The sequence below is a fragment of the Sminthopsis crassicaudata genome, chromosome 1 (assembly GCF_048593235.1).
Source record: "Sminthopsis crassicaudata isolate SCR6 chromosome 1, ASM4859323v1, whole genome shotgun sequence".
NCBI lineage: Eukaryota > Metazoa > Chordata > Mammalia > Dasyuromorphia > Dasyuridae > Sminthopsis > Sminthopsis crassicaudata.
Genome location: NC_133617.1, coordinates 48,791,873 through 48,816,885, shown reverse-complemented (window position 1 = coordinate 48,816,885; position 25,013 = coordinate 48,791,873). Strand labels below are relative to the sequence as shown.

Sequence of the window (25,013 nt, the reverse complement as noted above, 5' to 3'; positions counted from 1 at the left end):
TCCCCTCCTCCCCCATTAGAAATTGTGGGGTTTCTCACTAATGCGGGGGAACCTTGCCTGGCATACCAGCATCCACCTATCACTTAGCAACTGGGAAAGAGGCAGGGACTTCTCTGCAGCTGTCGTTATGGTGGTTTGCTCATCTTGTCAAGGAGTGAGCCCTCAATCCTCCCTCCCTCCTCCAACCTCAGGATTCCAATCCTTTCCCATGGGGAGGACCTGATCTTGTTGCTGGGGAAGCTGCAGAACAATAACCTATTTATTTTGACTCCTGTCCATCTCCTCTTTGAATCCTCCACAGCAGTTCCTAATATCAGCAACCTAGAGCTGGAGGAGACTTTAATCCGAGCAGATGAGAAATTGAGGCCCACAAAGTGAACTGATAAGAATCTGAGAAAGTATTTGAACCCAGATCTTCCTGACTTGCCCAGCTCTTTAGCCACTATGCCAGGCAGTCTGTCAAGGGACCACAAGGCCAGGGAAGGAACATCATCTTGCCCTTAGGGTCATCTGATTAAGTTCTCTCCTTTTACAGATGTGGAATTCACTGACTTGTCCAGGTCACACAGGTATTGATGAGATCCAGGATTCACCCCTGTGTCCTCTCAATGCCAAACCTCTATTGCTTTAAACAGCCTTCCTCTCTGCCTTGGGAAAAATACTCAGTATCATAGCTTGAATGAGAATTTAGTTCTACTGTTTCCCAGTTGATGTATCAAATTTTAAATTGTATTTAATTCAATTCAATTCAAAAAGCCTTTATTAAAAGTGCCTACTCTATGTAAGAGGGAAGAGGGCCTTTGAGACCATCAGATCCAATCCCTTCATTATAAAGATAGAGAAACTGAGGCTTGGAGCTGGCAAAGGATTTAACCGAGGACACATAATGAATTAATTGCAGATCTGGGACTACACCCAAGATTTCAACTGCTTTGCATGAGCTAACAGTCTGTGATTCATTAGGGAGATAGAAGGCTCACGTACAATATATGAGCAAACACTGAATGGTGTGGTAAGAGACAGCGGTTATTGCTATGTGAGACATTTCCAGGATTATTGCATGTTGCTTAGGCACTCAGCCAACCTGGGCTCCTGGCTGTTCCCCAGACTCAGGACTCCTGCTTTTTTTTTTTTTTTTTTTTTTTTTTTTTTTTGCTGTGCCCTATGTCTGGATGTTTTCCCCTCTGCTTCTCAGAAATCCTAACTTCCCTCAAGGCTCAGTTCATCCCCTTAGTTTTTTATTTTGTTTTTGTTAGTAAGAGGAGAATCCTAAGATTGAGGTCACCAGGAAAGATTCTTGGAGGAGCATCTTGCTGTAGAAAAAAGAACTTTGGCCTGCAGATAAGATTTTAGTTTCAGTTTTGGATTCAGTCTTTTCCTCTCTATGAGCCTCAGTTTTTTCATTTGTAAAATCAGGAGTTTACATTTTTTTTTTTTTTTTTAGATTTTTCTTCCTAAACTGTGATGTCTCCATGTTAAGTTCCTTCCCAGCTTTAACAGTCTGTGTCCTGAGTTTTATATTCTAAGACCTTCCTTGTTCTCACATCCCATATTTTAATATCCCTCCAAACCTCAATAGTCTTATGTTTTGAAGATTTTCATTTCCCTATTTTCTTCTGGATTCATCATAGTCTTCAGAAATTCATCATCCTGCAAAATTGTATCAGCTCTGAAACTCACACCTCCTTAATACCCCTCTCCTGGTCTGGGTTTTTTCCTTTCTGACCTTGCAGGATTTAGGGCAACCCATCTGTGGAAGGATCCTTATCAAAGCTTAATTTGTCTTGCAAGCTTCAATTAATTTTCATGAAGTAGTGGTCAGTGAAGGGATTGGGCTCAATTATCAGGGACAGTCTGTGAAATAGATAGCTTGTGAAAGGGATGGGGCTTAGATGGGATGTTAAGGGGACCAGTGAAGAGATCGGAGTGCTGAGCAAGAGAGATATGGGACTCAGCAAGGGTGCAGGGGACTAATGACATGGGTGGTTACATGGGAATTGAATGAGGTAAATGGGGGCATAGTAAGGAGATTGGGGACATCTGTGGCTAAGACTGGGACTCATTAAGGGGATGAGGAGGCTTATTGGGAGAGATGGAGACTCAAAGAGAGGGATGGGGGTCCAATAAGAGGTATAGGGGGACCTGTAGGAGCTTCATAAAAACACCTGCAAGCACCCCACTTTCTGTAGTGGCCTGGACAATGGTATTACCTTCTTTCTCTAAGATGTTTCATAGATCGGCCTAGATACCTTTTCCAAATTGCCAATTTTAGAACATGGATCAATTCTATTCTTATGATAGCTAAGGATATAAAGAAGGAAGAGATGCTATAATCCCTCTGGGAATTGCAGTTAGGAGCCCCTGATGCAGTCTCCCTCTGTCCCAAGGATAGGAGAGTCCATACTAGAAGAAGATAGATCTGGTGGGTCCTTCCTGGAGCCTTTCTTGTTTCATTACCCTCTTCTAACACTCTCCCTCCTGTTAGCCACCAGAAAACCCCAATATATTTCCATGTCCCAAAGAAGGAACTGCAACTTGGGTGTGGTGTCGGTAAACTTACTCCTGAACTGTGCCTGATCTCAACTCAAAAGTCATGGCTCTTATTTGCTGGTCCATGTCTAAGCCAATTTTACTCTATTAGACTCTTCCTAGTTGGATTACAGGAGCCTAGACTTAGAAAAGGAAGGGATTGGATTACAGGAGCATAGATTTAGAAAAGGAAGGGATCCTGAAGGACACTGAGTCTAACACCATCATTTTTCAAAAGTAATAAGACTCCGAGAATGTTAGGTGACTTAGGGTCACCCAGCTAGTAAGTACCTGAGGGGATTGTTGATCCCTCTTCTTCTTGACTTAGAAGTGAGGAGACTAGCACTCTAGCTACTCTACAATATTACTTCTCCTTCCATAAACTTTTTTAGTCTTTCCCCTAGTTAGGAGAATTCAGCCCATTATTCAGTTTCCTTTAGCTGAGTCCCCAGTCTCTATCAATTCTTCCTGGCTTCCATTTTTCTAATGTTGCCATCTTGTCTCTTTGGCCTTTGTGGAAGGGAAGAAGGGAATTCCCACATCATCTCTGTTCTGTGTCGAGAAGTTCCAAATTCCCTTTATGCCCTTCTTATCCTCCATCTTCCTCGGGTCCTTCAAGTTTATAAAAAGCCTTCTCAAGACTTCAATGTTATTATCTTACCTAGCTCAGTTGGAAGGCCCTCTCTCTTTTGTGTCATGCCCAGTTCCTTTTCAAGGATTCAGAAGCTCCTATATGCATTAGCATGTTAAAAAGGATTGCTTTATTATTAAGAGAAATAGCTATTATCTTTCATGAAAATACTCATTCTTCCATTTGCCAAGGATTTATGAACATCTATAAGTACAAGGCCCAGAGAAGGAGGAAAAGACTGAGTCTCAGCTTCTCTATCTTCACTTATATTTTACCTCATTTACCTCCAAGCTCCTAATCTGGAATCCTGCCCCATATATTAATTCTTAGGCTGGTCAAAGCCTGTCACTTTGCATATGAGGAAACTGAAATACTGAATGGTTAATGACTTGCATCAGGTCATACAGGTAGGCAGTTCTCAGGATTGGTTTTCAGATGGTTTGGATTTCAGGTGCTATAATTCTAGAACCAGATAAGAACTCTTTCTAGGTAAGTGGAGTGGTGCTCTGGATTCCAATCCTGGCTCCGAGAGTTGCACAAACTAAATGACTTGATTGATTCAGTAACCTCTCAGTTCCTCATCTGTGAAATGGAGATAATAATAGTGCTTCATCCTACAAATACCTTGTTTGCATGTTTTCTCTTCCCCATCAGACTGGAAGCTTTTCGAGAACAGACTTATACCTTTCTTGCTATTCTCAATGCTTAGCACAGGGCCTGGTACATAGTGGTGCTTAATAAATGTTTACATCAAAGGTTGGTGAGGAAAGTCCTTTATGATTCTCAAAGTGCTAAAGATAAAACTATTTGTAGATTCAGAAGAAAACTTAGAGAAGATTGAGTCCAATTTCTTCCCAAAACTGAGAGAGAGATGTACTCTAATAAGGTCATTCTTAGTAAATGGCTGAACTGGGCTTTGAACTAGGTCTTCTGGTACGTCCAGTGTTCCTTCCTCAGTACTATGCTAACTGCACTGGGAGCAGGAGCTCTTCTTTGTCTTTCTGTGTATTAACTTTAGAATAGTGCCCGGTACACAGTAGGCATTCAATAATTGCATCTTGATTCACTTTCCCTACCTTATTTATTATTCTCTGTAATCCCCCTCCTTTCTTAAGTGCATAGTGAATGCTTATTTGATAAAGTCACTTCATTAATGAACTTTCTATCTGGTAAATTTTTTTTTCACATTAATAAAGGCTGAACTGTCCCAAAGATTTATCATGTTATTTCTTCTTACAGTTTTTCTCAGGGGCCTGAATTTTTCAATATTCTGTTATTTTGTGCCAGTTGAGTTGGGGTTTGATGGGCTTCCCTTTATGTACAGAGCTTCTCTTCCACATGCTTTCTTTGATGCTTAATAAAGGACAGTCTATTGCTGAAACCTCTCTCACACTCACTACATATATAATGTTTCTCTCCAATATGAGTTCTTATGTGTTTGGCCAAGCATGAGCTCTGACTCAGGGCTCTGCCACATTCATTGCACTTATAAAGCTTCTCTCCAGTGTGAGTTCTCATATGTTTTGTAAGGGATGAGCTTTGGCTGAAGGCCTTCTCACATTCCCTACATTTATAAGGTTTCTCTCCTGTATGAATTCTTTGATGTTGAATAAGGTGTGGACTCTGGCTGAAGGCTTTGCCACATTGATGACATTCATAGGGCTTCTCCCCAGTGTGAACTCTCTGATGTAGAGTAAGTTGTTCATTCCAGGTGAAGGCTTTCCCACATTCACTACATTCATAAGGTTTTTCTCTAGTATGAATTCTCTGATGGAGAATAAGATTCGGTTTGTGTCTGAATGTTTTCCCACACTCATTACATTTGTAGGGTTTCTCCCCAGTATGAATCCTCCTATGTTTTTTAAGGAGTGAGCTATAGTTGAAAGTTTTCCCACAGTCATGACATTTATAAGGTTTCTCCCTAGTATGAATTCTTTGATGTTTAGTCAGTGATGACCTGTCACTAAAGGATTTCCTGCATTTGTCACATTGATAGGGCTTCTCTCCTGTGTGAATTCTCTGATGTTTAGTAAGGAATGAATTATTACTGAAGGCTTTTCCACATACATTACAGTCATAAGGCTGCTCTCCAGTATGCATCTTCTGGTGAAGAATGAGATGTGAGCTCTGATCAAAGGTCTTTCCATTGTACTGATTAGATTTTTCCCCTGTGTAAATTCTCTTATGGATAGTAAGGGATGACCGGACACTAAAGGTTTTCCCACATTCATGACACTCATAGGGCTTTTCCCCAGTGTTAGTCCTCTTATCTTTAATAAGGATGAACTGTCACTGAAGGTTTTTCTGCACTCATAGGGTTTCTCCCCAGTGTGAATCTTTTGATGTCGGATAAAAGCAGAGCAGTATTTGAAGTCCTTTTCATAATCAAGGCACTTATATAGTTTCCTCTGGTGCCAAACTGGGTCTGAGTCTTTTTCTCTCAAGCTTGCTCCAAAGAGCAGCCTCTTGCCTTTGGCCTGGACAATCAGAACTGACTTCATCTTGGTGTTTCCTCCCAATTCATGGTCTGATTCTCCAGGAGACATCTTCTTGTGGGTGACTGCCATTTGCCTCAAGTGTCTCTCTCGGTTTCTCTGTTGCATTTCAAACTCTCTGCCTTCCCATGTCTCTCCCACCATAGCATCCTTGAGACCAGGTCTTTTGAGTTTTTCTACAATCCTGCCCCAGTATGATCCTTTTTCAGGAATATCCTTCATGAGAGACCACACCTTGGTCTTAGACCTTGTTTCCCAATCTGGAAAAAAATTTCATTCATTTATTCCTTAGACAAACATTTTAAAAACACCTGTTGTTTTAGAGAATTATGACAACGATATGAGGTAAAAACCCAGGTAACTATGGTATCCAAGGGTTTCTTAAACTTTTTCCACTTGTGACTCCTTTTTTCCCAACAAATTTTTATGTTGACTTCAGATATGGAGGCATTTAAAATAGGCATACAAATCAAATACTGATAATAAATCATAATTTTGTGATTCCCCCACCTTCAATTTGAGACTCCATATGGAGTTGCAAATCATGGCTTAAGAATCTGGGGAGTACGAAACATCACACAATAAATCATGTAAGGAGTACAGTATCCAGGAATATGCTGGGACCAGCTAAAACTGGCTCTCAGTAGCCAATGGTAAAAATTTTCATTTACATCTTGGAAAAGCAGGAAATGCTTTAATCAGGATTGATTTATTATTTTGATGATTCCCCAGACTTAAAAAAAAATGATGAAGAAAATATTAATAATGCTAATGAGATGGTACTATATTTCTTCTTGACATGGGAAAGGTGATTGTTAAACATTTAGCAACCTATCTCTCATGCCGCTGCACTGATAAATGAAGAAGTACCCAGAAAGAAAGCTGATTGTTAAGCATTTACCATCATACCCCTCATGTACTAAATAAAGCAGACCCAAGGAAGCTCAAAATCCAAGTTCTCCTGAGAGAGTAAGACCTGTGGTCCCCTTTTCCTGATGTCAGGGAATGTAAATACTACCTCCCTCCATTCCCTCTAACCCTACCAGAAATATCCCCAACCTTGATTTATACCTTAAGTCAGAGCTCCCTGCTCCCTGCCTCCAGTGTTTAGCCCTAAGAACCCAACCCATGTTACCCATGTTGGGCATCTAACTCCATCCAGAACTCTGATGGACTTTGTTGGATCCCACTCCACCTTGGTCCCTTTTGTTTTGTCTCTCCTGTCATTTGTTGAAGCTTGTTTGCTTCATGTTTTCTTAATCTACTTTTGTCTTTCTGATAGTGGTCTCCTTCTCAGATCTTCCAGTTCTTCCCTTAAGAGCATAAGCCCAAGTTTAAGGTTTTAGAATAGTCACTTCAGGAGATGTGCCTACATGCCAAGTCTTTTACTCAGGATGTAAAAGGCAAGTGCTGGACTGGAATGGGAGTGATAGAGCCTCATGGCAGGGACTCCTACATCCCTGACACTAGAGTTGTGACTAGGGACTCTGCTCTGAAATTTGTGCTCCTTGGACTTTTTCCACCGGTGATACAAGTGGCAGATAACAGAGACGACCACCTTTCCCTGTACTGGATTTTAGTATTCCAAATAACCTTCCTAAATTTACATTAGAGAGTACAGTTGTGTATAGGAGTTTAAGGGTTCCGAAACCCACTAGCTGTATAACCCTGATTAAGTCACCTCACCTGTTTACCTCAGTTTCCTTATCTGTAAAATGGGGATGATGATAGCATCTATCTCCCAGGAAAAACTTTGCTGGCACACAGTAGGCACTAAATGATTACTATTATTATGGCTTATAAAACATTTTTCCCAAAACCTTGGGATGTACATAGTGAAAATATTAATTCTATTTTACAGATTAAAAGCAGAGATAGTACTAGTCTACCCCAGTTAGTAACTCTAAGAACTAGGATTGGAATTTAGCTTGCAAAACAAAATACTTTGGATAGTTTAGGTGAAGGTGAGTCATTAGTAGCTGGACCTGATCAGGGAAGGCTTCCTAGAAGAGGTGGCATTTGAAGTGGGCTTTAAAGGATGGGTCAGAATTCAATAGATGGAGAAATAGAGGGAGGGGATTCCAGGAGAACAGAGTGAGTAAAGGCACAGAGGTGGTAAGTTTCATGGTGTGTTTGGGGGACAGAGAATAGACCAACTGGGTTGGTATATAGACTACATGGAAAGTAGTAATGTGAAATAAAACTGGCAAAGTAGGGTAGCACCAGATTCTAGAAGACCTTCAATGTTACAAGAAGAATTTGAATTTTCCTTGGGAAGACATGGGAACCACTGAAGACTTTTGAATGAAGAGTAACATGATTATCCACAGTAGAATGAATAATAGATTAGGCAAAAAGTAATAAGGGACTATACTATGGGGCTAGCATTGGGAATAGAGAAGAGGGAATGGATGGGAGAAACATGGCAGAATTGGAAAGAAATGAACTAGGCAATTGACTGGATATGAAAGGTGAGAAACAGGAAAGATTCAAAGATAATACTGTGGCTTCAAAGTGTTCTATTTCTTGGAATGAGAGAAAAACAGTGCCAGAAATGAGAGCTGAACCAATGGGATAATGCTTAGGTGCTGGTACTTGGATACCATCGAGGGTTTTGATGAAGAAATGAGAAAGGAACAGGATATAGTCCTAATGGGAGGTAGATATTTCAATATACAAGGTGGTCAAAGAGATTCAGGAGAAGGGAAGATGGGGAGTTAGGGAAATCTGTAAGTAGAGGGGCTGAAAATATAGTAGATGACAAGTTCCTGGCCAGGATTGAGATAAGAAGTCAAGGGCTGATAAAAATTTGCCTAAAGCTAGATATTAAAGTAGAGTCAGCCCAAGTGTGTAGTGAATAGAGTGCTGAGCCTGAAGTCAGGAGGAACTGAATTCACTTACTAGTTGTGGGATTCTGGGCAAGTCACTCAACTTTTTTCTAACCCATTTTTCTTAATTGTGAAATGGGAATGATAATAATAGCACCTACCTCCTGGGGATGTTGTAGGATCAAAGAAGAAATTTGTAAAAAGTGCTTAGCACAATGTCTGGAGCATAGTAGGGTGAAGGACTGAGGAGAGATTTTTAGGCAGGAAGACCAATCGATCCAATCCAATAAACATTGATTAAGTGCTTACTGTGTGCCAAGTGCTGTGCTAAGCATCAATCATACAATTAATAAAAAGAAAGCCAGTTCCTGCCCATTAATTATAATTAGAAAGTTGTTGTAATAATCCAGGCAAGAGATGGTGAGGATCTGAACTCTGCTGTTGGCTATGAAGGGAGAGAAAGGGACCCGAAGGAGGAAGAGATGTGAAGAAAAAAAGGAGTTGGCAATGGGCTGGATGTGGGAGATGAATGGAGTCAAAGATGACACAGAGGGAGCCCAGGTGATTGGGAGGATTGGTGGGTTCCAGAACAGTACAACAAGGAAGTTCAGAAGATTGGAAGGTTTGGGATAGAAAATAACGAGTAGAAAAAAAATGGATTTGGATGTATCAGTTGATGAAGGGTCTTGAGAGCCAGGCAGAGTTTAGGTTTTGGGCAATAGGGATTCATTATAGACTCTTAAGCAGAAGAGTAAGATGGCAAAAGAAGTGTCTTATGTAGATTCATCTGGTGGTTGTATTCGGGTGAGTTGAGATAGGAAGAAGGTGGAATGGGGGAGGGGATCCTTAGAATGGTAATGATCTAAAGTGGATTGGGGGAGAAGATATGGAGAAGAAACTTCATGAAGGGCAAATGTCTCGTAGAAAAGACTGACAATTCTGTAATCAACAGATAAAATGGATAAAGGAGAGAAAAGACTCAAAGAATTACTGAATGATTTTTCTAGCCTCAGACTGAAGATGGTAGTACCAGTGATAGAGAAAACTGGGGGGAAAAGGAAACTGGTTTGGATGGAAGAAGACGGGTTCTACAAGTCAAGAGTAAGGAACTGAAGTCAGGAGATCAGGGCTTTGAACTCAGGCTCACAAACTTACTGGCTGTGTGACAGTGGCAACTCCCTTCACTTGTCTGAACTTCAGTGTCCACATCTGTAAAATGGGCAAGATACCTTCTTTTTTTTTTTTTTTTTTTTTTTTATGTATTTACATTTCAAAGAGCTGTTGAGGAAAGTTTTTTGTAAACCATGAAGTGCTAAAGAAAAGAGAGCTACTCCTCCTATGCAAGGTCTGGCATAAGATCCATTTGAGGTTAAGAAGCAAAAATACTTGTCTGGAGATCAGAGTTGCTTGGGCTATAGGAGGCAGTTATTGTGCACAAACTTGACCATTTTTTTCTTTTTAATATTTGGGACATATTAACATAGAGTTAATACTCGACAGTAGTGCTGCAAAACTGTGTTTCTTTAAATAGTCAGGCTGTTGAGTGATATTGAAGTCAGCTGTGGGTCTTTGAAACTCCTTTAGTCTCCAACATTTATCTTCAGAAAACTGATGAAGAAGAGATGATTTCTGAGGTTCTTTCCCAAAAACAAAATTTCATATTTCTATGATTGACTCATCAATAAGTTGGAGTTGGATAATTAAGAATAGCTAGGGCAAACCATAAGCTTTGATCTTCTTGTTGTTTGTCCTTCATTCTCAGGGAGTATTGTAACATCATGGAAATGATGCCATAATTTGCAAGCGATTTGGATTTCAGCTAGGGAGGGCAGTGCAAGGTCCCCTGCCCCACTTTCTCCTCCAGAGTCAGCTGATGGCAATATATAGAGCAGGATGACTGGAAGTGGCCCTCAAACCATGATCCAAGGGCAGAGGAGAAGCAGAGGGAGGAGTGAGATCATTGAAATCTGATTGTTTGATTCTAGAAGATAGATGGGAATTAGAAAAGGGAATTTTTTTTTTTTTTTTTTTTTTTTTTTTTTTTACTCCCTGAAAACAGAGCAGAGCTCAGCAGAGTTTGGCCATAATGAGAGACAAAAAAGAGTGAATCCAGGTGAAATTACATCCAGGTACTGATGTAGACTGGGAAGGAAAGTCTGTGAAAAAGGGGCTTCTTAGTTCTATACAACTGAAAATATTAAATGGCTCTGTGATTGACAGGGAAAAAGGCAGAGTCATCACCAGAAGGAAGGGAATTAGATTAATTACAGGAAGAAGAAAACAATGTAAAATCATGTGGGTTCTCAAAGACAAGAAGGAAGATATTTTCAAGATAAAGGTAAGATCAACACATGGCAGAAGAGCGGAGCAAAGTGAAGACTATGATAAAGTCACCTTGGAGATAAGGGGTGTCAGAATCATATCTCCTAGTTAGGAAAGTCCTTGGGGAAATCCTATTTGATTTATATTCTAAGGGCCCTCCCAGCTCTGTCATCCTGTATTCTAAGGGCCCTCCCAGCCTGACATGCTGAGTTCTAAGGGCCCTCCCAGCCCTGACCTCCTGGGTTCTAAGGGCTCTCCCAGCTCTAACATCCTGTGTTCTAAGGGCCCTCCCAGCTCTGACCTCCTGGGTTCTAAGGGCCCTCCCAGCTCTGACATCCTCTGTTCTAAGGGCCCTCCCAGCTCTGACCTCCTGGGTTTAAGGGCCCTCCCAGCTCTGACCTCCTGGTAAGGGCCCTCCCAGCTCTGACCTCCTGGGTTCTAAGGGCCCTCCCAGCTCTGACATCCTCTGTTCTATGGGCCCTCCCAGCTCTGACCTCCTGTGTTCTAAGGGCCCTCCCAGCTCTGACATCCTGGATTCTAAGGGCCCTCCCAGCTCTGACATTGCATGTTCTAAGAGCCTTCCTGGCTTGGTGCTAAGGTTTTTCTTAGCTCCTATATTTTCTCTTCTATGATGATATTTGAGAATGGGATTTCTATTTGTGGATCATGGCTTATAGTTTGGTATTGATAGATTCCTAGACACAAAGAAGATGAACAAAAGACTACAAATATGAAGAAAAAGAATAAGCTATCGAGATACCACAAATTCATTGGAGACAAAAGGAAAGAAAGGAGTCAGTAATAAAAACCATGGCCTCGAGTAGCTCTAGACAAATGTTCAAAGTTTACTCAACAAATGAGAGGAACTTGAGATCCTAATGTGAGAGGTCAAGTTTGACCTCATAGCTACCATTAGTGGAATTGGATTATGGCTTGGCAAGGATACACTGAAACTAAAATAATAGGTTAGGTAAAAGGGAAGGACTGGGGTATATTAAAACAACATAATCATGTGATCAAATCCAGGAACCAGGGAAGGGAAATATGATGGTTAAGCATTTAGGTGAAAATCAAAGGAAGAAAAGTAACTTTGTTATTAGAATAAACTACAAACCACCCAGGCAGAAGAAGTAAACAAATGAAGAGTTTGGGAAACAGATGAGAAGTGTGGCACAGAACATGACATAGTAGTGACAGGACCTCAATATCTGCTAGAGCTCTCTCTCCTTATTGCTAAAAGCAATGAAAATCTTTAACTTCTTGATTTACCTTAATTATAATTTCATTCTTCAAAAGATGGATGGATAAAGGAAATTATATCCAGGATCAGATTCTTATTAAAGAGAGGAAATTGATTGCTGGGGTAGAAATGATGGGAACCTCGGAAATATGTGAGTAATACAGTCTAAAATTTGTGATAGAGAAGAGAGAATTTAGGCATAGTCTGACATGCAACTTAGATTTTGGGGAAGCAGATTTCAAAAGAGTTCAGAGAAAAAAAATAGGAACCCATGGAGTAGAATGCTTTAGGGCAGTGGTATGATTTCCAATAGAAATGGGGGTCATGGGGCAGCTAGTTGGTCCAGTGGATAAAGCACTAGCCCTGAAGTCAGGAGGACCTGAGTTCAAATTTGACCTCAGACATGTAACACTTCTTAGCTGTTTGACTCTGGGCAAGTTACTTAACCCCAATTGCTTCAGCAAAAGAAAAAAAAAAAAGAAAAAAGAAAAGAAAGGGGGTCATTAAACCATAAGTACTCTTGTACATTATATATTGAAATATGTTTATATATTTCTTTCTTTTTTTTTTTTTTTGCTCTCAAGAATGAAGTTCTGAAGAAATGAAAGGAAACAATTCTAGTAAAGAGGACCCCCAGAGACCAATATGGCTGCACAAGGAACTCACTAACTAACTTAGAGGTTGAAAAAATAAAAAAGATGGAAGATAATAATTATAGTAATAACTAACATTTATATAGTACTTAATATTGGCAAGCATTTGCAAAGCAAGCTTTGTTAAGCACTTTATAATGATTATCTTATTGGATCTTGTAAAGTGGGTGATATTATTATCCCCATTTTACAGATGAAAAAACAAACAGATTAGGTGACTTGCCCGGGATCACACAGTCTGCAAATATCTTCATCCTTCAGGAAGATTTCCAGTGCTCTGCCTAAATATGCCATTTAGCTAACAAGATGTGAATGTATAATTCTATAAAAACTGTGTGAGGAACACAGAGGCTCAGAATAAGCAGAGGCAGGCAAGGGAAGCTCAAGGACCACAAAAAGGAATTTTGTTTTATTTGGAAGAAAAAGGAATATCAAAGAAAGGATAAGACCTTTGCTTGGCGTGGATGAGATGATGATAACTAAGAACAGAGAGAAGGTAGAGCTGTTCAGAACTTATTTTTATTTCTGTTTTTTCCTTGGCAGAAGCTTCATACTAGAAATGATGAAATAGCAACAAATATGACTAACTGATACCAGAAACAAGATAAGTGCAATGAAATAAAAAGGAGTATCTTGTTGCTTTTGATGAGTCAAATCACATGGCCAGAGAAAGCTGGTAGATGTGATGGTGGAGCCACTAACAGTGATGTCTGAAAGATCATGGAGGACAGAAGGGCAAATGTCCCAAATTTCAAAAGAAGGGCCTTGAGGACAGCGTCTGTAAACCACAGATTACTGAGCTTGACTTCTAGTCCTAGGAAAGTTCAAGGACAGTTCATTAAAGAGATGGGTGGCAAATATTTAGAAATGGATACAGGGATTACAAAGACTTAGGCTTCATCAAACACAGGTTAATTACATTTTCTTTTTTTTGATAAGATTAATAAATTAGTTGATTAGGGGTTTCCATGTTCCTGAACCAGCTGAGGGACTCCTTTCAATGACTTGCAACTGTTTTTGGCCCTCACTCACCTGGACAGATGGCTCCAGAGCTGCTTCTCTTTTGGGCCCAAGGAATGTTCCTTTGCTCCAAATAGGTGATTAATCTTCAGGTTTAATTACTGTCCTGTTTATGGGAAAAGAGGCCAGGCTTGGGACACAGTCACCCCATAGTTTTGCTCTATAGGAACTCCATTCAGCCAGCATCATTCATTTGATAAATTTGTTTTAAACATTCACTGCATGCAGAACACCATGTTTAGGGCTAGGGTAAGACACAATTGAAAGAAGATAGTTCCTGCTCTCATGGGGCTTACATTGTAGTGCCTTGGTCTTTGGGGGAAGAGAAGATAATAGGGAAACCCCGTGGAAGACTTCAGAAGGAGATCAACCAATGATTTCTCTCTAATGATCAATGGAGGCATCTCCCTTGGCTCCTTGAGGGAGTCATCAAATTGGGGAAATAGAAGATGGGAAAACTACAGCCTTAGGAATTACATAATGAAAAATTCTCATAAAAAATACCCATATAAAGCACAAAACTTTTTCTGGGAAACAGGGAATAAGACTCCAGGCATTTTCACTGGCTGTCCTCCATGTCTGGAGTTCTCTCACTCCTCATCTCTTCTTCCTGGCTTCTCTAACTTCCTGCAAATCTCAGCTAAAACCCCACAATTCTCAATATTAACATCTTCCTTCAGTTTATCCTTATATAGCTTGTTTGTACATAGTTGTTTCCATGTTGTTTCCCTCATTAGATTGTGAATTCCTTGAAGGAAGGAACATTTCTCCCTCTCTCTTTGAATCCCCAGCGCTTATCTCCTACCTTCCCAGTCCCTTTGGGTCCCAGAACCAGAGCTTTCTATCAAGTCAGTAAGTATGCTTAATAAATTATTAACTTGGCAGAAATGCCCTGGTTCTGAGACCCAAGAGGACTGGGAAGGTGGGAGTCTTGATTTCAAACTCTTCTCCCACTTCTTTGTTCTCTGAATAGAGGAGAATGGCCACCAAAATGAGTGGTTTGAGTGGGCCAGTTGGGAGTAATGAGAAACTGTTCCTACCCAAGGAGACCAGGTTCTTGAAGTTCTCCAGCATCACTTCCCTGTACAGTTCCTTCTGAGCAGGGTTCAGCTGTACCCACTCCTGTGGGGTGAAGTCCATGGCCACGTCCTTGAATGCCATGGATTTCTGAAACACAGAACATGTTTCTGCTCATCCAGAGACCTCAGGGGTCTGAGGGAGAAGAGTGAAGGTCTTACCATTGTGAGGGTTGGGGAGGAATTAAAACAAATTATATGGGAAGTGGTTGTGGAAATGGAGTTCTTGTCAGGGATGGTGTCAAGGTGGGTTCCTTCTCAGGAAGGAAGTGGATCAAATGCTCTCTGAGATCTGATCCCTTACTCAAGCCTGAACATCAAACTCTTAGAGGCTTAATAAAGATGAATATTTAAATAATCAAGGTTGAAATTGTGGAGCTCAGAAAGTGATCACCCAGATAATCAGAGAAGAAAGTGAGTTGAATTAGTAAGAAAAAGTTTGCCAGGATAATCAAGATAATTTCAGATTTGATAATGCCCCAGAGCAGAGGTGTCAAACCCATTGCACTCTCTCTGGTCACCAACTGTTCTTGAATGCTTGAACCAGATTACCATGTAATCAGGAAATGTTTAACAAAATAAATAACAATAGAATTCTAGGTGGATAATGTTACTTTGTAGTTTTCGGAATCAATAGGCACCTGAAAAGATTAGTTTCTATTTGAGTTTGACAGCATTGACCTATAGGCTGTTTAGTCCAATTGTAGTATCAATCAATCAGTAAGTGATTATTGTGTTGGCTGGCACCATGCTTGGGGCTGGGGTTATACATCCAAAATGACATGGTCCTTGCCTTCAAAGAGCTTACATTCTCCTAATCTCATCCTTACCATCAAAAGGAACTCTCTGGCTCAGATTCTCAGGGATGGAAGGGATCCCAGAGGTCAGTTCATGCAGGGAAAGAATTCCCACTGCAAAGTGCTCATCAAGTACAAAACTAGTTCGAAGGCCTCTGGTGAGAGGGAACATGCCATCGTCTGAAGCAGGCTGTTCCATCAAGGGTCAGTCCCTCTAACAATTAGGAAGTTTCTCCTGATATCCAGCCAGCTCCCAATGCTGCTCAAGCAGGACAATCTAAGATCTTTTTTTTTTTTTTTTTTTTAATAAATATGACTGACTTTTGAATCCTTGAACACAACACAACTGTTATGTCCAGGGGAGAGCTCTGCCTCTGGAGAGTTCAAATCTAGTCTTAGATACTTCCTGGCTATGTGACCCTGGGCAAATCATTTAACCTCTGCCTCAGTTGTAAAATGAGTATAGTAATAGCACCTACTTCACAGAATTGTTGTGAGGTTTAAATGAGAGATTTATAAAGCACTTAGCACAGTGCCTGGAACATAGTAAGTGCTTAGTAAATGTTTGTTTCCTCCCTCCCTCCCTCCCTTCCTTCCTTCCTTCCTTCCTTCCTTCCTTCCTTCCTTCCTTCCTTCCTTCCTTCCTTCCTTCCTTCCTTCCTTCCTTCCTTCCTTCCTTCCTTCCTTCCTTCCTTCTTTCCTTCCTTCCTTCTTTCCTTCCTTCCTTCCTTCCTTCCTTCCTTCCTTCCTTCCTTCCTTCCTTCCTTCCTTCCTTCCTTCCTTCCTTCCTTCCTTCCTTCCTTCCTTCCTTCCTTCCTTCCTTCCTTCCTTCCTTCCTTCCTTCCTTCCTTCCTTCCTTCCTTCCTTCCTCTTTTTCACCTTCCCATGAATCTTATTTCCTAAAGACTACAAAGTCCTAGTTTATTCCATGTTTCCTTGCCTGGATTATATTTGTAGCTCCAATCACTAGTAAATGTTTTTTTGATGAATGATCTCAAGGACTTTTGACATATAAGTGTCCTTGGTTTCTCACAAAGCAGCTGATTCTATTTTTGTAAGGAGGCTCTTCCTTTTAAAGAAACAGCCTTAGCTATTCACCAAATATTTACTAAATGCTTACTGGATGAAGAGCACAGAGTGGGGTGCAGGATCGTGTTGGAGGAGACCATGTCCCCAGGGACCAGATACATCAGGTCCTTGTTCTGCCCTGTGGGGCCAAGGAGAACACATCAAATCCCTGCTCCCCATGCTAGTCTTTTATGTACCTGGGAAGATGTTTGAATCACAGGGTTGTTCTGATGTTCAGTTAGGTGGTACAGTGAATAGAGTGCCTGCCCTGAAATCAGGAAGATCTGAGTTCAAATCCAGTCTCAGACACTAACTGTGTGACCCTATAAATCACTTAACTCAATTTCTTCATCTGTCAAATGAGCTGGAGAAGGAAATGGCAAACCGTTCCAGTATCTGTGCCCAGAAAACTCCAAATAGGGTCATGAAGGGTTGGACAAGACTGAACAACAATGTAGATATTTTGCAAACTTTAAAGTATTACACAAATTCTAGTTATTCACATTATTATTTCATATCTTCTCTTTATGAAACATTTCCAATTCCTTTGCCTGACTCTCACATGACAAGGTCATTCTACCTTTCCTCTTCTGGATAATCCTTAGTTTCTCAATCTTCTCTCCATAACTCTAGGTGTGTTCCAACCAGAGCAGCAGACAACAGGATTATTATGCCCTTTTGTTCTGAGCACTAGACTTTTTTAGTTAAGATTATTTAGGACTCTGAATGTTTTTGTCTAACAAAACCCACTGTTGGTTCATGATAAGTAGAAGGCAAAGAAAAATCTAGCTTGATGCCTTCTCTACTCTTGGATAGGACAGATGACTTTTTGAACCCATGTGGAGAATTTTACACTTATCACCATTAGACTTTGTCCAATTAGTTTGTCTCATCCTTCCATACTGTAAATACTTTGAGTCCTGATTCTGTCATTCAATGTATTAGTTTGCTAATTCTTTGTGCCATTCTCCTGGTAGAAAACCACTGAGAGGTTCAGATCTAAAAATAAAGCTTGTGGGGCAAAGAAGTTGTGGGATAAGGGAAGGAAATGCCTTTGAAACATGAGAGGGAAATTAAGGAGATAGAATAAGTCCAATTCACCTGGAATTGCACTGTCTGGAGCCCAACAACCTTTTCTGCCTCCTCTGGGAGATAGTCCAGGAAGGGTATAGCTGAAGGAAGAGAAGGTAAGTATAAGGGAAAAATCCTATCCCATACCAGTCTAGGCTGGAAATCCCCACAATACAATACAAAATAACAATATACTGTAATAAGAATTTATTAAAGATCTATTAGGTAAATAATATTACGCATGGCATTTAGCTAAGACATGATATATGGTTCAAAGAGTAGTATATGGCTAAATCACAAATATACAGATAACTAGACAGATGATAAGGGGAGTTAGGTGGCACAGTGGATGGAATGCTGAGCCTGAAGTCAGGAAGACTCATTTTCAAATATGGACTTAGACATTTTACTAGTTGTATGACCCTGGGAAAATAATTTAACTGTTTGTCTCAGTTTTCCCATCTGTAAAATGAGCTGAAGAAGGAAATGGCAAACCACTTTAATATCTCTACCAAAAAACCCTCATGCACAGTACTGGTATGCCATGGATCATGAAGAGTTGGACACAACTGAAACAACAACAAATGATAAGACAATAATATAGGATAAATCCATTGGGAAAGTACATGAACAACGCTATTTGTGAAATAGTGATTGGGGGAAGGAATATTCCTGATTTTTAAAAACCAGAGAAGGCTATATGGAAGAAATAGAAGGTAGGGATGCTGCTCCCATATTCAAAAGGAACTCAAGAAGGGCCTGAACAGTTTCCTAGGACCTGAGATATGAAATTCATGGATAATATTCTCTAGAACACTGAGCCAATGTTCCGGCTCTAAGGTCATAGCAGGTCTACACAAGGGTAGACCTGGGTGGGGGGAACCCAGGAATTAAATTCTCAGCTCTGTTTTCAGCTATAGGATATTTAAACTTTTAATTAAAAGTTTAAACCCAATTCTGTTAAACCCAAAGTCTTTTTCAGCTCCTCACTGACTGAGCTGAAATACTTCCAGTGGCTCACATGGGAAGGGGGCATTCACTGACTACTCTAGAGTCCTACAATTGTGATATGTTTGTTTTGCCATCAGAGAGACCAAGAAATCAGACCAGTTCTGAACTTGGCATAAGGAGGTACGGATTCTTGTTCTGCTCTTACTATTAACATGAGCCAGCAGGAAGCTTAGTATAGTAGCCATTTTCTGTGCCAAAGGATGATCAGGAACACATAATGAAAAGCCATGGAAGGTGTTTGAACAAGATCAAAGCAAAGTTCTTAGATTCTCTGACTAAAAGCCAGGAAAGAAAATCCTTTTGAAAGCGACTGCTCTGTTCCATGGGAAAAAGATGTTTTCCTAAGATCTCTACTAAAGAGGGAAGTTGGAAGATATACTGCAGCTGAAAGCCCAGACTTCTTTTTTCAGAATAAGTGTTCCACGAGTCTTATGGCCTATAGCACATCCAGAACATATCATTTGGTCCCCCAACTCTTCTGGAGTTCTCACCTCTCCTTCCAGCCATTTTGGTTCAACTTTTCCAAGTCACTTCCTCCTCTCACTCTTGGTCATTGAGCTCCCAGGCAGGCTTTAGCACCAGCAAGGACAGGATCCACTCCTCTTTCAGCTTTCCTGAAATGTGGAAGGGACTTGAGGTCACTGCTTCTCCTAGGACATATTCTTGCCCTCAGAGCTTTTTTCCAAATGCTATAAACCCTAGAAGAACTTAAGTCCCATGCCTATTTGAAAAGAAAGTCCCTCTACAATTAGATTAATAACTGATCATCTGACTACCACTTGGAGACAGACTTTCACTGACTGAGAGCTTACTATCTCTTGAGAATCATAGGACCATAGATTTAGAACTGGAAGGGACCTTAAAAATCATCTCATCTAACACCCTCATGTTTTATATGTAAGAAAATAGACCCAGAAAAGTTATATGATTAGCCTAACTCCATATAAGTAGTAATTGAACTCCATTGCAAAAGATAGATTCTCCTTCTGACCAGGCCTAATTGCAAATTTCCTCTTTTATGAAACCAAAATCTCATCCTGCAATGTTTTCCCAGTATTCCTAGTTCTGCTCTCTGGGGAACAAGTATAACAAATCTCTCCCAAGTGATAACCAGCTTTGACATATTTGATTATGTCCCCCATGGATCTTCTTTTATTCAGGCTAACCTCTCTCAGCTATTTTATGGCCCAGAACCAGGTTTTTGACAATCCCACAGTGGATCTGAGGGACTACAAGGTTAAAATCAGAGTCTTTCTTTAGCTGAGACCTTTCTGGGACCCCCATTTGTCATCTAGGAAGAAGCCCTTCAGAACCTCAGACTGGAATCTGAAAATTCTCTCCTGAATTTTTGGGGCAGTCTTAGAAAAATTCCTGGTTGGGAGAGTTAGGAGACTGTCCTAGTTTTGTCCCTATATATCCAAGAATATTCCTTCTCTGACATTTGGTTTTTCCTCCCATAAAATCAGGGAACTTGATTTTCTTCAGCTCTGATGTTATAGGAATGAATGTTAAACTGAAAAGCCAACAAATTTTAGAGGGTGTACAGAGCTCTCTGGTTACCAAGGAGTGGACTAGCCATAGGTGGTGCTGCAAGCACACTGGCAAGGGAAGGCCCAGGTTGCATAAAAGAAGGCCATATTATGATCAGAGAGGTGACAACAAAGGCGATGGCCATAAACCAGGCCTATAATAAAAAAAAATCAGAATGGATCACGATGTTCAGAGGATGGGTGGTCTGATGGATCTGACATACATGGGGTCACTGAGTCTATGCAAGTAAGGAAACTAACAGGCCATGTGGTAGCCCTGGAGGAAAAGTTTAGGATGCAGACCCAGGTCATATGCACAGGAGTGCTAGGGCTAGAAACCTAGGGTAGCTTAGGATAGAGACCAGGATCTGTAAACAGTAGCTTCACAATGATGCTCGTGGCTTTATAGGGTAACCTACGGATCCAGTGTTCACACAATGATGCTGAAGATGTTATATAAGGCGGCCACAGGATGGCGCAGTAGCCACCTGAGTTAGAGTGTTTGGAAACCTAGCTAGGATAGAACTAGGACATATACATAACTGGCCACATGGTGGCGCTTAAGTCATATAGGTTAGACTATATTCTTAGAATCTAGCCATTGCACACAATGGCCACATGGTGGCGCTGAGGTCATATAGGTTTAGACTATTCTTAGTTTAGCCCATGGCGCTGAGGTCACATAGGTTAGACTGGATTCTTAGTCTATCCTATGCACACAGTCGCTACGTTGTATCTCTGAGGTCACATAAGTTAGACTAAATTCTTAAAGTCTAGCCCTTGCATACAATGGCCACATGGTGGCGCTGAGGTCACATAGATTAGAAAGGATTCTTAGTCTATCCTATACAGACAGTGGCTACATTGTAGCTCTGAGGTCACATAGGTTAGACTGGATTCTTAGTCTATCTTATGCACACAGTCGCTACATTGTATCTCTGAGGTCACATAGATTAGATTAAATTCTTAAAGTCTAGCCCCTGCATACAATGGCCACACGGTGGCGCTGAAGTCATATAGGTTACCACCTGATGGCATTTGGGTGATAGAGATCAGAACAGTCCTAAATGGGCACACATCTTCAGTGAGGACATACAGACTTGTTCAGCATCCCTGGGTCCTTGTAGAGGGAAGGGAATGGAGAGCCGCCCCCAACCCAGCAGGGCCCCTTCCCCCATTCACATCCTCACCATTCCCTCCGCCCCTGCGCCTCCGGGGTCGGTCTCCAGGCCCACCCTGGTTTGACCGAAAAGCTGTTAAAGTGACCAGAGGTTGGACGAGACAAAGCGGTGAACGCCCAGGTTGGAAGTTGAGGAGCACCGTAGAGATCTCTGGGAAATGTAGTGTAGAGGCAGATAGGTTTGACTCTCAATGCATTTTGGGAGTGATAGTTCGGTTTAGGGGCTGTGGTGTCCTGGTTGGGTGAGGGCAGGGTTACCCTAGGATGTTGCAGACTGGGCTTTTCACCTGTCTCAGTACCATTCAGTTCAGTAAATCTTAATTAAGTGCTTACTGTTTCTAAGTTAGGAGAAAAATCGCATGAGTATCGAATAGAATGTTGGGGTGAGTGTGATCAATCTGTCCCTAATTCTCAGGGAATTCTCTAAGACTGCAAAGTTGCCGGCCAGGTTCAAACTGCTCCATTTCACGGAGGAGAAAACTGAGTCAGATGTGTCCTTTTCAACAATTAGGTGATTCAAATCAGTTTCAATAGACTTGTGATGGAGAGAGCCATCTGCATCCAGAAAGAGGACTATGGGGATTGAGCGTGGATCACAATATAATATTTTCACCATTTTTTGTTGTTTGTTTGCTTTTTGTTTTTTCTCATTACTCCCCCCCTTTTGATCTGATTTTTCTTGTGTAGCATGATAGTTGTGGAAATATGTATAGAAGAATTGCACGTTTAACATAATTGATTTACTTGTTTCTAGGGGAGGGGGTGGAGGAAGGGAGGGAGAAAAATTTGGAGCACAAGGTTTTGCAAGGATGAATATTGAAAAATATATTTGTATATATTTTGAAAATAAAAAGCTATTATTTAAAGAAAAAAGAGAAAGCTGAGTCAGAAAAAGGAAAATTTCACTCTCTAAGACTTCAAAGTTGCAGGCCAGTTGCAAGCTGCTCCATTTTATAGATGAGAAAACTGACAGAGAAAACTTCAACTCATAGGATCGCAGACAGAGCTTGAAGGTATCTTAGAAATCCTCATTTTCAGATAAGAAAAGAGGTTCAAACCTTCCCAGGGCTACACAAAGAGAAAATATCTGAGCTGGGTCTCTTGCTACTCTGTCCCATGTCATTCACATAGTTTATTCTGTTTGCAGGTGAGACAAGAACTCTATGGGAGTGACTAGATCCACAGCTGAGGCTTTCTCCAACTTCTTAATTCAAACTCCATCAGAAATCTCTCCCCTTCTCCCTCCCTCAGGCAATTGGCAATTGGGGTTAAGTGACTTGCCTAGAGTCACACAGCTAGGAAGTGTTAAGTATCTGAGGTCAAATTGAACTCAGGTCCTCCTGACTTCAGGGCTGGTGCTCTATCCACTGTGCCACCTGGGTGCCCCCTAGACAGAATCGCCATGACAACCCATGTCCATTTAAAGACTTCCAGTGATGGAGAAATCCCATGATTTCCAGTGCACTGTGTTCCACTTTAGGGCATCTCTAATGATTAGAAAGTTTTCTTTTTTCTTTCTTTTTAAAAATATTATATCCAAATGTTTCGAATGATATCCCTCCCTTCCCCCATCCTCTAAGGCCAATTAGACTAATTTTAATTGGTCTTCCAGATGTAATCTTCCTCTCTTCCTTGTATCTTCTTTTTTTCTAGGGTAAACATTCCCATTTTCCTCAGTTGATTTTCATGTAGAATGATCTCCAGAAGCCTGACCCCCCCTATCACTATCCTATGAATATGGCCCTATTTGTTAATGCCCCTCCTGGGATGATTCCCAAAATGAATGACAAAACATTTGTCAAGCATTTATTTATTTATCTTATTATAACTTTTTATTGACAGAACATATGCTTGGGTAATTTTTTACAATATTATCGCTTGCATTCACTTCTGTTCCGACTTTTCCCTTTTCTCTTCACTCTGTCCCCTAGATGGCACGCAGTCTTATACACATTAAAGTATATAGTAGATACAATATATGTGTGCAGAATCGAACAGTTCTCTTGTTGCACAGGGAGAATTGGATTTAAAAGATAAAAATAACCTGGGAAGAAAAACAAAAGTACAGTTTACACTCATTTCCCAGTGTTCCTTTTCTGCGTATGGCTGATTCTGTCCATCTTCATCAATTGGAACTGAATTAGATCTTCTCTTTGTTGAAGACATCCACTTCCATCAGAATACATCCTCATACAGTATTGTTGCTAAAGTATATAATGATCTCCTGGTTCTGCTCATTTCACTCAGCATCAGCTCAGGTAAGTCTCTCTAGGCCTTTCTGAAATCAACCTGCTGGTCATTTCTTACAGAACTATTGTTCAATATTCCATAACATTCATGTACCACAATTTATCCAACCATTCTCCAATTGATGGACATCCATTCATTTCCCAGCTTTTAGCCACTACAAAATGGGCTGCCACAAACATTTTGGCACATACAGGTCCCTTTCCCTTCTTTAGTATTTCTTTGGGTGTTAAACATTTTTGATGTTATGTGTCAAGGATTGTGTGTTAGGCTTTGAGTGTATAAACAAATATGCAAATGGGGCATATGATACAGTGGAATGGATCCCAGCAGGGCTTCTGTTTGTAGTTAGGGATAGGGGGGAAGAAAAACAAGTTGTTGTTGCCCACCAGGACAAGTGCAGGGGGCTTGGGTTGTGGTAAACAGCATGCCAGGTAGCTTGGATCCTGCTACCTTTTACTTATTTTTCTCAAAATTTTGCCAATAGTTAAGAAGTAAACATTTCCCTTGAGGGGGTCTAACCAATAAGCAAAGAATAAGCATCTCCCCCACCCCTTTAGCCCTACCTTTCCCTACAAAACACCCATTCAGAAATACCCCTTGGACCAGCCAGTCCCCTGATGCTGCTTGGTCCCATCCTGCTCTATATGCCTTTTCCTTTGAGTAACCAGTTCGGTGTCCAGGTAATTCTTACCTGTGGAACTTGTTCTCCCACTGCAATAATACTATCCATCTGGTTTGATCATGACAGAAGATAGCAGCATCATAAGCTCTCCCTTTCTGGAAATTGTGCTACTCCTTTTTTGACCATCTTTATTTTTTCTTTTCCATATGGCTTTGGTCTTACTTGGAACCCTTTCTCTTCTTCTCCTTTTGATTCTCCTGGATTCCTTCAAGTTTCAGCTAAGATCCTTTCTCCATCTTTCTTTCCTTCTCTCTAAAACTAGCCCTAATTGATCTTGTGGGTATACATACATACATATACTTATGTCAATACACAAATAAATTATATATAATTATTAGTTTTATCTTATATATTATTATAATTAGATATAAATTGTATAAACACAATTACATATATTTATTTACATATACTCTGTACTTGTTTACCCCTTTCCATTAAATTGAAAGCAAAGGACTGTTTTTTGCTTTTGTTTCTCTAGTGCCAAATATAGTTCCTGGCATACAGTAGGTATTTATTACATGCTTATTGACTGACTACAAATTATAGGCTTAGAGAATGGCCTTTGAGAGTGGGATGCTGAAAAGTTGTGTCCTAGGCATGCAGCTAGTCAGCATCAGAGAAGGGGCACAAA

General features: G+C 40.6%; 1 protein-coding gene across 3 annotated transcripts; it reads right to left on the bottom strand.

Annotated features, from left to right (window-relative positions):
* Positions 1 to 560: 560 nt before the first annotated feature.
* LOC141561786 (uncharacterized) lies at positions 561 to 21,579 on the bottom strand. Of its 3 annotated transcripts, XM_074301821.1 has the most exons (7): positions 21,461 to 21,579; positions 19,233 to 19,355; positions 17,761 to 17,831; positions 14,759 to 14,885; positions 13,731 to 13,824; positions 5,459 to 5,915; positions 561 to 5,375 (listed from the first exon to the last, which is right to left on the bottom strand). In XM_074301821.1, the coding sequence occupies exons 6-7, from the start codon at positions 5,875 to 5,877 to the stop codon at positions 4,475 to 4,477; spliced, it is 1,320 nt and encodes a 439-aa protein (XP_074157922.1). In that variant the 5' UTR covers positions 5,878 to 5,915; positions 13,731 to 13,824; positions 14,759 to 14,885; positions 17,761 to 17,831; positions 19,233 to 19,355; positions 21,461 to 21,579; the 3' UTR covers positions 561 to 4,474. The 3 variants fall into 3 exon arrangements, with proteins under 3 accessions (XP_074157922.1, XP_074157930.1, XP_074157940.1); XM_074301829.1 differs by lacking the exon at positions 14,759 to 14,885; XM_074301839.1 differs by lacking the exons at positions 13,731 to 13,824; positions 14,759 to 14,885.
* Between the last annotated feature and the right edge of the window lie 3,434 nt (positions 21,580 to 25,013).

Excerpts from the sequence above, each read along its gene's own strand:
- LOC141561786 (XM_074301821.1), bottom strand. The coding sequence starts at position 5,877 with ATGAAGGATATTCCTGAAAAAGGATCATACTGGGGCAGGATTGTAGAA. Across the intron at positions 5,376-5,458 it reads CCCTATGAGTGCAGAAAAAC|CTTTAGTGTCCGGTCATCCC; the intron begins CTTCAGTGACAG and ends ATGTGGGAAAAC.